Source organism: Carex rostrata, chromosome 3 (assembly GCF_964058835.1).
Source record: "Carex rostrata chromosome 3, lpCarRost1.2, whole genome shotgun sequence".
Lineage (NCBI taxonomy): Eukaryota > Viridiplantae > Streptophyta > Magnoliopsida > Poales > Cyperaceae > Carex > Carex rostrata.
The window spans coordinates 9,782,477-9,796,854 of record NC_135920.1 but is presented as its reverse complement, the minus strand read 5'-3'; the positions used below and the strand labels follow the sequence as shown (position 1 = coordinate 9,796,854).

The window sequence follows — 14,378 nt, the reverse complement described above, 5'->3', positions numbered from 1 at the left end:
AAAGAGATTGTGTTTTAAGGATGGGTCCATGATGTAAAAATAGAAATGGATATAGCTAATGAGATTGGATCAGTTAGCACCTTGTTCCTGTACCAGTTACTGGTACGGTTGAATTCTTCTATTGACAGGCCTGTCAATGAAGCGAGTGTTGAATGCTGAGACCATGAATTCTATTGGTTTCATTTAGGATGCAAGAATTAAATTTCCAGGGGTAGGATTTGATATAATTGGAACCCTAATTTATTCATGGAATTAGGATAAATTGACTTGAACCAAATTTACCAAAATTCGATTTAATTATGTTGAATTATACCCGATAAGCTATTTGCATCCGATTATTGCCCCCCCCCCCCCCCCCCAAGCAGAAATCCTGCGTCCGCCCCTGCCTGCCCGTCCTATACCCGTGCCCATTGTACCCTTGAGGGGCAGGGTGGTCCGGGTAGGGGGGCGATCCGATCCGTTTTTTTTTTCTTTTTTTAACAGTGTCGTATAAATATTATTATGTGTTTATCATGTCATCTTTATAATTCCTAAATAAATAAAATTTGTAACTTATATATAAAAATTATTCTTGCGAAAATTTGTATGTTTATTCGACTAAGTACAAATGTATTTATTTATTTATTTCTTTATACGAGTCATTTTATTTTATTTTCAAATTCTCATTCTAATTATATAGTTTCATAATTTATTTATATCTCGAAATTTTTAGTTTACATTTTAAATTGATAATATATTTTATAAATAAAAATTACTAATTATTTCAATTACTTTAAATATATGTATAATATATATATCAATATATACACATATATGTATAAACATATACACATATATGTATAAACATATACATATAATATATGTATAATACATATACATATAATATATGTTTATTTGTTTACATATTGAACATATTTATTAAAAAAATTATATATGGAGAATTGGGGAGAAATTTAGTTTAAATTTTGAATTTAAAAACAAAAAAGGTATCATGGATACGGGCACGGGTACACGGGCACGGGCACGACGGGCACGGGTATGATCGGGTACAGGTACAATTCGGTCCGAGTATGGTTGGGCTTTTGCCCAAAAAACAGTGACCGGCCCGTTTTTTGTTCGTACCCGTGTACCCGTTTACCCGACCTATACCCGGGTTTGGGCACGGGCGGACCGGGCACGGACTGCCCTAGGCGGGTTTTGTCAATCCACTAATTTTACCTATAATTTGGACCGTTGAATCCTGAAAAAAAATATATAACTCAAATTACATATTATTAGAGTGATTCTCGTATGTTATAAATTTAATACTGTATTTTTTACATATTAAATCTTTTTTTTCACTATAGAAGATAAGCTTGCATAATTGAGAAACTTGAGGTATTTGACATCTATACGTGAAATAGAGTGATAGACTCAACAAACAATAGTAATTTTTTTTTATAAACTATAATTAAGTAAATTAATTTTAGCAACATGATTATTTTATTTTTTTTCACAAAAATCATAAGGACCGAATAGCCTATTCGGTCTCCAAATTTTACTTTTTTTAGGACCGAATAGGCTATTCGATCTTGCCTTATTTCCACTTTTTCACATAGAACCTAGAAAATTATGGGACCGAATAGGCTATTTGGTCTCATGATTTTTTTAAAATTGTGATTTAGGTTTTTGTTTAGTGTAATTTAGGTTTTTGTAGTGTAATTATTAATTGTAGAATTTTTTTAGTTTGCATGTAGAGTAATTGTTACATTCCGAAATTTTAAAACTTGATTAAATTGATAAATCGATCAATTGGCTTAAATAAAAAGTTTTAATTAACTTAACGATCGTTCAGAAATTTTCTGACCGACTAAAACGAAACTAAAATTTTCGAGATATAAACGAATTAAGAAATTATGTACCTGAAAATTTAGAGATTTAGAAATAAAATAAAATATAGCACTAGAAATAAAATTATAATTATTCAGTAAAATTAGAAACCTAGAAAATTCGCTACAATTCCTTGAATTTTTAGAAAAGAGGAAATTTATTTAATTTGATTTGTGTAAATAAATAAATAAATTGAATTCCAAATAAGAGCATAATTATGCGAAATTATTCGTACCATTGGATTGTAGAATTTATAAAACTAGTTCATTTAGAATTTTTAGAGAACTAATTGAATATATATAATTATATAAAAGGAGATCGAATTATTCGAATCTGGAATTTAGAATTTGACATCTGAAATATTATAACGAATATATGAAGTTCTAATTGAGAGATTAAAATACAAACTTTTGTATGATTAACATTGTATAAAAGATTTCAAATTTCGTTCATAATAAATTATACAGACTAATTGGATATTATGCATATTAAAAACATTATTATTATAGCCCTAAAATGATAGTACGATGTTATAATAATTTTTACGAAACTTCGATTCGAAATTATAGTAGAAACAGATTTTAAACCAATTAAATGAGATTATATTGAAATTCTGGATTTGTTTGGACCTTTGGATTACAACCTAGCACGAATCTTGAAGCACCCCATTAAACCTCTCCCCACTCTCCTTCCTCTCTTTCCCTCTCTGTTGGCGAACCCCCCACAACAGACCCCCCCCCCCCCCCAGTCCGCCTTTCCTCTCTTCTACGCCAAAGAAAAGCCAGGGGCTCCGCCCCCTCCGCCCCTCTCCCGTCGCCGGCGAGCCGCCCGCGCCCCAGCCCCACTTCTCGGTCCGACCCACCAGACCCGCCAGAGATCCGCCCCCTCTCTCTCTCGATTTCTGCCTCCCCTGCCCCTCCGCACCACCTCCTCCTCTCTCGCCGAGCCATGCCACCACCACCGAAATATCACTCTCTTCTCTCTCTAAACCATGGACAGCCTCTCTCGATTGATCCCTCTCTGTTTTTCGCCCGTTGCCGCTGATTTCGTGAGAATCCGAAACCCTAGAAATTGGGGGTTTGTCATTATTGCTTGCGGGTGTTTTCGTGAGGTTGCTATGGTGCTTGCTCGTACTCAAGTGAGACGGCTGCAAGGCGGAGCGAGACGAAACCCTCGAAATCGACCGTTCTCCTTTGACATCCTTTCTTTCGGGTAATTTCCAAAATAAATTCTAAACTTCTTGATTGGTGTCTGGATGAACCGATTAATGTCGTAGGATGTGAATTTGCTAGTTTTCGAGTACGGGTTGTTGATTTTCCCGACTCGATCGATTTGTTCGAATAAATTAAGTATAAGGGACTATATTGTAAAATGATTTTTATTAATGGTCGGAATTGTAAAAGATAGGACCATTGTGATTTGTATTAATTAAAGGGAATTGTAGTTAATTTCACCTTTGCTCGGGTTGTTGATTTTCCCGACAAATGGTGCTGACTTGAGACTTGAGCCGTGTTGTTGATTTCCGGTGTGTCTATTCTGATCTGACCTGTGACTTGTTTCTGTTTTGCTGGTTCGCTTTGTTGTCTTGCTTTCTGTTCTATTTTGCTGGTTTTATGTTGATGTTGTACTGGTAAATTGCGACTAGTACATTCATGTTGTTGTTGTGTATGTGTTGCTGGTACCAGTCGGTACTGGCCCAGTGATACCACTGGTATTGTGCTGAATTTTTGTGTGTTTACCAGCCTTTGAACTGGCAGGGACCATATTGTAAACTAATTATATTTAGGGGTCTGAATTGTAAAATATAAGGCCTTATGTAGAGTAATATAAATTAATAGCCTAAATGTGAAAATGTGAGGTTTTGAATAAATGGCCGGCCTATGCATTAGAAATGTTATAAATGGACTTGGAGTAAATTGTGAATTGTTAATTAGAGGCTTAAACCTTTGCTAAATTATGGGCCTTTAATTAAATTGAATTGGAATAAAATAATTAATACGTCAAATGGGCCAAAGTGTAATAAGGTGAAAGTTTATATAAGGGCCGGCCATATATGTAAATTTGGAATTGGACTTGAATTAAATGATTTTAAATGAGCCAAAAGGTATAAAAGAATTGACGAATTAAAAGACGGCTTTTGGAATTTAAGTTTTGATAATGTAACCGAACTAAACCAAGTAAACGTATAATATAGGTGTAGGCTCAGTCGAGCAAGATTTCACGAGGCAATTCGAGACGCCTGATCTTTAAATTAAGCGGTACGCTCGTCATACTAAGGTGCGGGATTCTTGGACTTGTTTGATACTTTATTTTCAGGAATTAAACGGTTTATTCGTTTGTCATGTTGAATGATTAATTGTTGCATATTTTGGAATTCATGCTGTAGATTGATTCTTGCATAACTGAGAATGATTTGAATTGTTCGGTTAAGATTATTTGGCATGTTGGTATGGTTATTATTTGATTAGTTCTATTAATTGTTCTTGATGTGAATGAATCTGTCAGGCCGACCTGTTTAGGTGGCTGGATAAGGTGACGCTGCTGACTTATGTGTTGACCTGTTCGAATTTGCCAGACCGACCTGTTTAGGTGGCTGGATAAGGTGACGCTGCTGATTTATGCGTTGACCTGTTATGAATTTGCCAGACCGACCTGTTTAGGTGGCTGGATAAGGTGACGGTGACCTATCCGTTGACCTGTTTAATGAATTGTGCAAGGCTGATAGTTGTTTGTGATTCTATTTGAATGAAATTGCAAGGTTGAGCGGTATGGCTAACTTTGATTCCGTGTGATTGCATTTGTCAAGTTGACCTGTATTGGTGACTTGTAACCGGACCTTAGGAAATGGTTAAGCCAAACAACAATTACAGATGGGTGTCTGATAAAGGGTCCAGCTTGGTTGGCCATCTGTAGGTGTCTGTAACCCTACAGGTGTGGGTTTGAAAACGGTTCAGCTCGAAAGAACATCTGTGGTTGCTACCAGTCATAATGAAATGAGTTAAGCCAAAATATATGTTGTGTTTTGAAACTCATCTTGGAAATTCCGTAAACTGTGTTTCAGGTTGATAAATTGTTGTCGAGCATTGGCATTCTGTTATTTATGATTATACATATATCTGTTTGCATTGTTATTGTTTGGGTTTCATTGTTGAATATAGAGTTTGATTGCAAGTCCAATAATCTAAACAGTGGCAAAATTCGCACTGAGAATTTATTCTCACCCCCACCGTCCCGATTATTTTTAGGTTTATTACACGGACGCAGCAAATGAGGATATTGGTAATGCATATAAAAGATCCACTGCCTTGCGTGTATATGTGACACCTGATAGATACACGTGGCAGGCTGTCAGACCCCGGGGATTTGGGGTGTGACAATAATTTACCTACATTTTTATTAATATCCACCTTAAAAATACAAATTATCAAATTTTAAAATACATATATTGAACAATCATAGATAATTTCACGGAAGCATCGGTGCGTTATCGGTGTTTTTGCACGGAAGTATCGTTGTTTTTTGAAAAAACTTTAAACAACCATAACTTTGGCTAGGAAAGTCGGATTTGCGTGTATGACCACAATTCGGATTTGCGTGTATGACCATCAGAATTGTAAAAAACGTCGTTTATTGCCTCAAAAATTCAGTTTAAGTTTTTTATCAACGGTAGACATACAACGACCGGTATTTTATTTAGTATAATTTAGGTTTTTATAGTGTAATTATTAATTGTAGAATTTTTTTAGTTTGCATATAGAGTAATTTAGCTTTTTGTATGTAGTATAAATTAATTGTTGAATGATTTAATTTTTTAGTGGAATTTAAGTTTATGTAGTGTAATTATTAATTGTATAATTTTTTTAGTTTGCATATAGTATAAATCAATTGTTGAATGATTTAATTTTTTTAGTGTAATTTAGATTTTTTTTTTTAGTGTAATTCTAGAATAATGTAGAGTAATAGAATGATTGTTAATATTTAATTGAGTTTGCATGTCATGCATCTTAATATTTTTTTGGAGGGAGAAGAAGGGTATTTTTTTGGAGGGAGAAGAAGGATTTTTTTTTTGGATCGAGTAGCCTATTCGGTCTCTTCTTTGTGGGATTTTTTTGTGGCTGCGTCCATGAAAAGCTAGAAAATAAGGCAAGACCGATTAGCCTATTCGGTCCTAGAAAAAAAAAATTTGGATACCGAATAGGCTATTCGGTCCTTATGGTTTTTGTAAAAAAAAATAATTATACTGCTTTGCTATAATTAATTTAATTAATTATGGTTTATAAAAAAAAATTCAAATACTAGTATATCGCTATACAATAATTTTTAAAAAAATGCACTTTAAATTAGTGAACATATAAATTTAACAAACATAAAAACTAAAATATTCAACTGCAAGATATAACTTTAATTGGGTTTGCATGTCATGCATGTTAATATTGAATTTGCATGTTAATATTTTTTTGGAGGGAGAAGAAGGGTATTTTAAAAAAAAAATAACATGGAGACCAAGTAGCTTATTCGGTCTCTCCTTTGTGAGATTTTTTGTGGCCGCGTCCACGAAAAACGGAAAAATAAGGCAAGACCGATTAGCCTATTCGGTCCCAGAAAAAAGTAAATTTGGAGACCGAATAGGCTATTCGGTCCTTATGGTTTTTATAAAAAAAATAATAATCATGCTGCTTTGCTAAAATTAACTTAATTAATTATGATTTATAAAAAAAATTCAAACAGTAGTCTATCTCCAGACAATAATTTTTAAAAAATGCACTTTAAATTAGTGAACATATAAATTTAACAAATGTAAAAACTGAAATATTCCACTGCAAGATATAACTTTATGATTCAAACAAACTAACAGATCACTTGTCAATATCTCATCAAACAGCCACTAAAGATTACTAAACGCATCAAGGCCTATAGAAATACTTTTCCACAGATATTAGAAATTGGGCCAGCCTACTAAGATAATGCGTTTCTCACAGATATTAGAAATAATTGTCTGATTTTCGAGTAAAGCAAGCATAGTCTCAACTCTCAACTCTCGAGTCTTCCAAACGTCTTGGTGCTCTTAAATCTAGTACCGTCAGTTTTTTTTTAAGATTCGTGCTATCACTGATTAGAGCGATCGCTCTGATGAGCTTTGACACAAACGGAAACGGAGAAATTTAATCATTTCGCTCCGTCGTCTCCATTCAAAGCCCCAGTTGGCCAGTTCCTTCGCTATCTGTGTGTCAATCAATCAATATTCCCACTCAACCTGTGAACAAAAACAGAGCATACTATTTTATAGTCCATTAATTATTTTGCGCACCACTTGCTGCTTTCCTTGATTCCCTCTCCCTCCACTATTCCCTTTACCTTCTTCGAATTCACATCCCCTCAGCCTCAGGTCACCTTCTTCCACCTTAATTAGCCCTTTTTTTCCCACACGCGCACTTACCAATCAAACCCATCTCCAATGGAGGCATTTCGTCGAACACCTCTCCTCCTTTCTCTTCTGCTCTCCGTTCTCTCTACTGCTACCTCTTTTACACCAAATATCTCTATCTACATAGTCTGCGGTGCCAAAAACCCTACTCTGTCCAAGGACTCCCCTCCTCGCAATTTCACAGTCGATGATTCCTACCTCCAATCTGACAAAAACACTATCTCTCTTTCAAATCCAAACAATTCCTCCACAAGCTCTCTCTATTCCACTGCTCGTGTATCTTCCTCCAGTTTCACCTACAATTTCAAAATGGACCCCAACACTTCTAATGTGCTCCGCCTCCACTTTCTCCCCTTTTCATCTCAATCTTATGACTTGTCAACTGCCAAGTTCAGTGTACAGGCTATGAACCGCTACGTACTCGACAATTTCGACAATTTCACCGTCTCTGATACAGCTTCACCCACCATCAAGGAGTTCTTTCTTTGGACAGATACTAGCGACTTGGAAGTCCAATTCATTCCTGAGAGTAACTCAATTGCTTTTGTTAGTGCTATAGAAGCTTTCACTGCCCCACAAGAGATACTTAGTGACCCCAATCCAACTCTCATCGGCGACACCACAAAACCAATAAATGGGCTCTTAGGAAACCAGGTACTGGAAACCGTGTACCGGGTCAACATGCCAGGCCCCTTGATCACCCCGAAGAATGATACACTGTGGCGAACTTGGGTTACTGATGACCCTTACATTTATAACGCTGATGCCTCTAATAAAACATTAGTGTCTAGTACAGGCCTAAAGTATGACCCTTCACAAGGGAGAACAGAGGAGATAGCCCCAGATGCCGTTTATAACTCGGCACGAATAATAAACGTCTCTGATGTTCAGTTCATCTCCAATCCTGGTTTTAACATCAACGTCACATGGGGTTTCAGAGTAGACTCAGGGTATCAGTATCTTATCCGATTACATTTCTGTGATATTATATCCGAGACCAATAATCAGGGGCTTGTTTTTACAGTCTATATCATGGATTATTTGGCACTTCCAAGTAACCTCAAACCTAGTACTTACGCGATAGATGTTCAGGAGCCATTCTATGTTGATTTTATTGCACATGTTATGAGTGCACAAAACATAACTGTGAAAATTGGTCTGGATAAGACGCACAGTACCATAAATAAGGCTTTCCTTAATGGATTGGAGATTTTTAAAGTAAATAATCTCACGACCAATCCTCCAACCCATAAAAAGAATCATCTAGCTGTTATTCTTGGAGCCACTATTGGTGGTGTCATTGTGATAGCCCTGATATTGTCATGCATTGTTGTTGTCTCAATTAAGAAACGACCCCAAAAGCGTACACCAGATGTGAAGGAGACACACCTATTGTGGTCTTCTATAACTGGAGGTGTCAATTCAATTGATAATTCCAGCAAATCGGGTGGCGCAACAACCATTGGTGCATCACCTAGAGTTGATTTTGGATTGCTCATCTCCTTTGCTCAAATTAAAATGGCAACAGACAACTTTGACGAAAAAAACCAAATTGGAGTTGGCGGGTTTGGGAAGGTCTACAGGGGTGTACTAAGCAATGGAGTTAAAGTTGCGGTGAAACGGGCCTCATCCCGATCCCAACAAGGTCTTCCTGAATTCCAGACCGAGATTGAAGTTCTATCTCAAATTCGTCACCGTCACCTTGTATCGCTCATAGGATACTGCGATGAGCACTCAGAGATGATTCTCGTGTATGAATACATGGAGAAGGGTCCATTGAGAAATTATTTATATGGCAATGAATTGCCATCTCTATCATGGAAGCAAAGGCTAGAGATTTGCATTGAAGCGGCCAAAGGCTTGCACTACCTCCATACCGGCTACTCACAAACCATCATACATCGAGACGTAAAATCAACCAACATCCTTTTAGGAGAGGATTATTCGGCAAAGGTGTCAGATTTTGGTCTATCAAAGGTGGGTGCCTCTATAGGCGAGACGCATGTCAGCACTGCTGTCAAAGGTACATTTGGATACCTTGATCCAGAATACTTCAAGACCCAAAAGCTAACTGACAAGTCGGATGTGTATTCGTTTGGTGTGACCCTCTTGGAGGTGCTGTGTGCAAGACCTGTAATAGATCAATCCCTTGCAAGGGAGGAAATAAATTTGGCTGAATGGGCGTTGATGTGGCTAAGTCGAGGCCAACTAGAAAAAATAATTGATCCAAAGCTTGTTGGAGAGATAAATGAGAATTCGCTTAGGAAGTTTGGGGAGATAGCTGAGAAGTGTTTGCAAGAATACGGGATGGATCGACCCGCAATTGGAGATGTTTTATGGAATTTGGAGTATTGCTTACAGCTTCAAGAGACGGAGGTGAGACGTGAGCCGTATGAGGATAGCGGCACTTCTGAGGCATACTTCCCATCTGCCCCGTTTATCAGAAGGATGCCTTCAAGTGTAGTCAGCCATGGAACTGCAACTTCAGGTGAGAGCCACTCAGATATAACAAATAGTAATGTCTTCTCTCAATTAATCTCTGGTGAAGGCAGATGATTTTTTTTTCTTCTCTCTACTTAATTTTTAAGATTAAAGAGGCAAAGTAGCTCTCAAGTTTTTTTTTTTTTTTTTTTTGCTTTGTCTAATTCAAAAGAAATTGTCTGTTTAGATTAATTCAATCAAGTGTACTATGTATGATAATGTTTCCATATTGTGGTTGTTTATATTATGTAATGTTATATGAATTGATATGTCGCTTGAAATTAATTTACCCAAAATTATATGGATCTGTTAATACATAGCAGGAAGCAACAGGCCTCCAAGGAAATATGCTCTGGCTAGGAACAAGTTTAATCGTCCTATAATGATGCGCCAAAATTGTATAAAACTCTAATGTGTGCCAAGAATTGTATAAATGATCAATAATTTCACTATATATGATTTTAAGTAATTAGGATACTTACACTAACGATGTAACATCCAGATTTTAATAGAAAAACTTGCATATTTATGTTTACATGGATGTCATTAATTAGCAGTGAAACAAAACAAAAAATGAAAAAAGAACAATGCCTAGGAATTGAGCGAACAACAAGAGGAAATGACATACCAGGAAAGATTGAACTAGAAGGCACACAATGGAGGGTGCTCAGGACAGGTGCATAATTAATCAGACCAAACGCTCAAGCCAGCAGCTGAATTACTTCAGTTTTATTTCATTTTAGTTTCATCGTTTTGCGTCAAGTTTTGGTTTATTGCATGCTTTCATTTTCATTATACAGCTCAAATGTTTTGAGCAATGCTGTTATTTTTTTCTCAATTTCTTTTACAAGACTCATGTACCTGTTTAATGAAAATAAAATGTGGGCCTGCCCCACATTTTTCCTCAAAACTAAAAAAAAATGGAAAAAAGGGAGCTACTTTGGCCGGTTTGGAGTTCCCTGCTTTCGTCCCCAAAAGTTGTTTCTGACCTAACAAAATGCACTCACTTATAGGATGATGGGACCATTAAAACTTCATTTTTTTTTTTCTTCTTTGAATGTACGTATGAAAGTAAAATCAAAATTTCAATGATTATTAATGGGTAAAAGTAAGTTAGCGTAGTCTTTCTTTATCATTCTTCTTATTCCTAATTCTAAAAAATTTCAAGTGTTCAAACTTTAATTTTAAAAAGTCAAAATTTTCATTTCATATTTTTGCTTAAAATTTCTATTTACAATATTTGTCAATTTGAGGATTACACTGAAAATATTAATTATAATTAAACTGAAAGCATCTTTACCATTTCCTGCCTCTTTAGCCGAGTGAGACAGCGCGCTCTCTCATTCTCTACTTTTGGTTTAGCTTTTATGATCGTGCCATAACACGTAACGACTCTGAATTATTTTGGTGGCAATTTCATGAGTCTCGTGCGATAGAGACGGAATACTATTTCAATTTGCTTCATATTTAATATCTTTACTATCTGAATTTTTACCCCCCCAACAATCTTAATTAAGTGTATTTCTAATTTAAATAGAACAATGAGATTTTCTGAAATTAATTCGTTTTTTTTTTCTATTTGCATAATATTTTAACAGAATGTATGAATGTCATAGTAAGTTAGTTAATATAATATTATAACTACGAAAAATGCATTCTGTTAAAATTCTAAATATGTATTTCTTCAATTGTTTTAATGATATACATATAATTAAAATCGTAATATTGAAATATAAGCGTGAAAGAATTTAAATTGATATTTTCGAACTTTTATTCTGACCAGTGTTTTAAATAGCGCGCTATAGCGCCGCTATAGCGTTTTCCGACCAAAAAAGCTATGGCGCTATGCCCAAATAGCGCCGCTATAGCGCTGCTATTTGAGCATAGCGCGATTTTTTTAACCCGTACGCTATTTCGCGATAAACGCTATTTAAACCATTGATTCTGACACTCTTAAATTCAGTTTTTGTTTTAATTCACAATTATGTTCATTCCACTTATGATCCATAAAACTCCTAATTGACAGCCCCAGTTATTGTTCTGTTAATTTTGGTCGTTTCATTAAATTTTAATTAATTGAAATAATTTTGATGAGTCGTATATCATTTGTTAGTATTTAAGACAACAGCAAATGATAAAAGATTATCACGAAGTATTGTTCTTAATCTCTTCTCTATTAAAAAAAAATTATTTGTTAGCATTTTGGTGAGTTGTATATCAGAGATCATATTTTTTTTTCTCTGCTTTTGTATGAACATTTGAATTTCGTAATGAAACTGGTGGTATCCCCACTTTATTAAAAAAAAAAAACTCTTTTATATTATCACTCATTGATTTCATTTAGTTCGTTAAATGTCTTTTATAAATGAGAAAAATCATGCATACCTGTCAAAAAATTCGAACTATGTATTTTTCTCTCTACTATTTATAGTATCATATTTAGCCTTCTAAGTTTCAATAATTCACAAATTTATCCAATTTACAATATCATATTTATTAACAGCTCTCTTCTAAATGATATCGTAGCAAATGACTTTGATATTCTGATAATAACATATGACATAATGAGACCTGCTGACTTACAAATAATTTGAGGCTTATTGCCTTTTCAAAACTTCAACAAATAATTTTGATGAAAGGAGCTTAATCGGGGTAGGTGGTTTTGGGTATGTATTTTAGGGAAGATTGCATAATGAAACTATTGTTGCTATATCACGAAACTCATTCCAAGCCAACCAAGGCTTTCCTGAATTTCAAACAAAGATTGAAGTTCTATCCAATATCCACCACCGTCATCTTGTATCCTTGATTGGTTACTGTGATGAGCACTCCGAGATGATACTTGTCTATGAGTATATGGAGAAAGGCCCTTTAAGAAACTATTTGTATGGCACAGACTTGCCTTCTCTCTCATGGAAGCAAAGGCTGGAGATTTGCATCGACACAGCGAAGGGCCTACAATACCTCCACATAGGGCCATCGCGAAATATCGTACATCGTGATGTGAAGTCAACTAACATTCTTTTAGGAGAGGGATACATAGCCAAAGTGTCAGATTTCAGCATCTCAAAACTAGGGCCCTGTATAGGCGAGATCCACGTCAGCACAGCAGTGAAAGGTAGTTTTGGTTATCTCGACCCAGAGTACTTCATGACCCAACAGCTAACTAACAAGTCCAATGTATATTCATTTGTTTTGCTTTTTGAGGTGCTTTGTGCGAGGCCCGTGATTGACCAAAGCCTTGATAGAGAACAACTTAACCTCACAGAGTAGGTGCTCATGTGGCAGCGAAAAGGTGAGTTAGAAAAGATTATCGACCCAAAACTTGTCAGGGAGATCAAGGAGAACTCGCTCTGGGTTTGGAGAGACAGCCAAGGAGTGCTTGCAAGAATATGGCATTGATCGTCCGGCAATGGGATATGTTCTATGGAACTTAGAATACTGTTTGAGGTTGCAAGAAACAGAGGTGAAGAGTGAGTCTTATGCAAACACAAGCACATCAGAGTCACATTTCCTGGAAATTTCAACTTTGTGCGGATTGCCTTGAAAATGTTTAAAGCCACGATGAAGACGACGCAAGTGCAAATAGCATATCTGATATCTGATAAAGACTAGTAATATGTTATTCTGACATATGTCGAATATGGATATGTGTGTGTGTACTAAATTAATTAGAATATGTTATACGTGATTGTTGTAATGTTATTGTAGTTATATTATTAACATTGTGTGAAGGGATAGCTTGTGATTGCTATGTCTCCGTTATTTTCTGAGATTTCTTACAAATGAATGAAATTTCCTAACTGTTGCAGTTGGTGCTGTTTCATGTCTGTTAGAGCTTCTAATGATAATTTCACTGAGAAAACAAAATATGATGATGCAATTTACAGAGCATCTCATGAATTTCATATTAGCATACTATTTTCTTTCCAATGCTATCAGTATTACTGACTTACTATTAGTGTTGTGATCTAAAAGTCAATCATAGGATGATTGTATTCTAAGTTTTGTTCATGTAATTGAATAATTTATTTATCATTTTGTTCTTTAAGTATTTCATTACTTATAGATCATTCAGGTTGAGAACTTGGAATTGTGGAACTCTATACAAAAGTTAATGAATACTCTAAAGTGTCACTAGTCTGGGTAGTTAACAAGGAACAATAATTGCCGACATAAGATTAGTATTTGGATTAGATGATGATCATGTTCTGCAGATCATATGACAAGGGGTTGTCAATCTAATCAAATGGATACCTGATGGAGATCAGGGGATTGGACGTAACCAAAATAAAACATTTAATATGGATTGTGTTTGTGTCACTAATGTTTTATTTATGTCTGGAATTCTAAGGTATGAGATGATTATTTCTCTCACATGAGAATGCATATTCGTGGGTATTATCCAACACTGTCAATATCTGGCAGTTATACAGATTCTACCTTAGTATGTATTGCTTATGTGGAGAGATAATAATCATCAAGAATACCAATGTCTCTCATATAAATGAGTGATGATATTACTGGGCCCCTTGATGAAATAATACAAGTGCACATATGATTAAGGAGTTAATCATAATTACTGAATTATTTCAGAATCAAG

General features: G+C 35.4%; 1 protein-coding gene and 1 pseudogene across 2 annotated transcripts; both read left to right on the top strand.

The window, feature by feature from the left end:
* The first annotated feature begins 7,243 nt into the window (after positions 1–7,243).
* LOC144551365 (receptor-like protein kinase HERK 1 pseudogene) lies at positions 7,244–10,042 on the top strand (annotated as a pseudogene). The gene has a single exon (XR_013510809.1). The product of XR_013510809.1 is annotated as a receptor-like protein kinase HERK 1 pseudogene (transcript).
* Positions 10,043–10,348: 306 nt separating this feature from the next.
* Positions 10,349–13,322, top strand: LOC144551843 (putative receptor-like protein kinase At5g24010). The gene is given in 3 exon segments (XM_078299941.1): positions 10,349–10,438; positions 12,371–13,128; positions 13,130–13,322. Coding segments are annotated over 3 exon segments (1,041 nt in total).
* Positions 13,323–14,378: the final 1,056 nt, after the last annotated feature.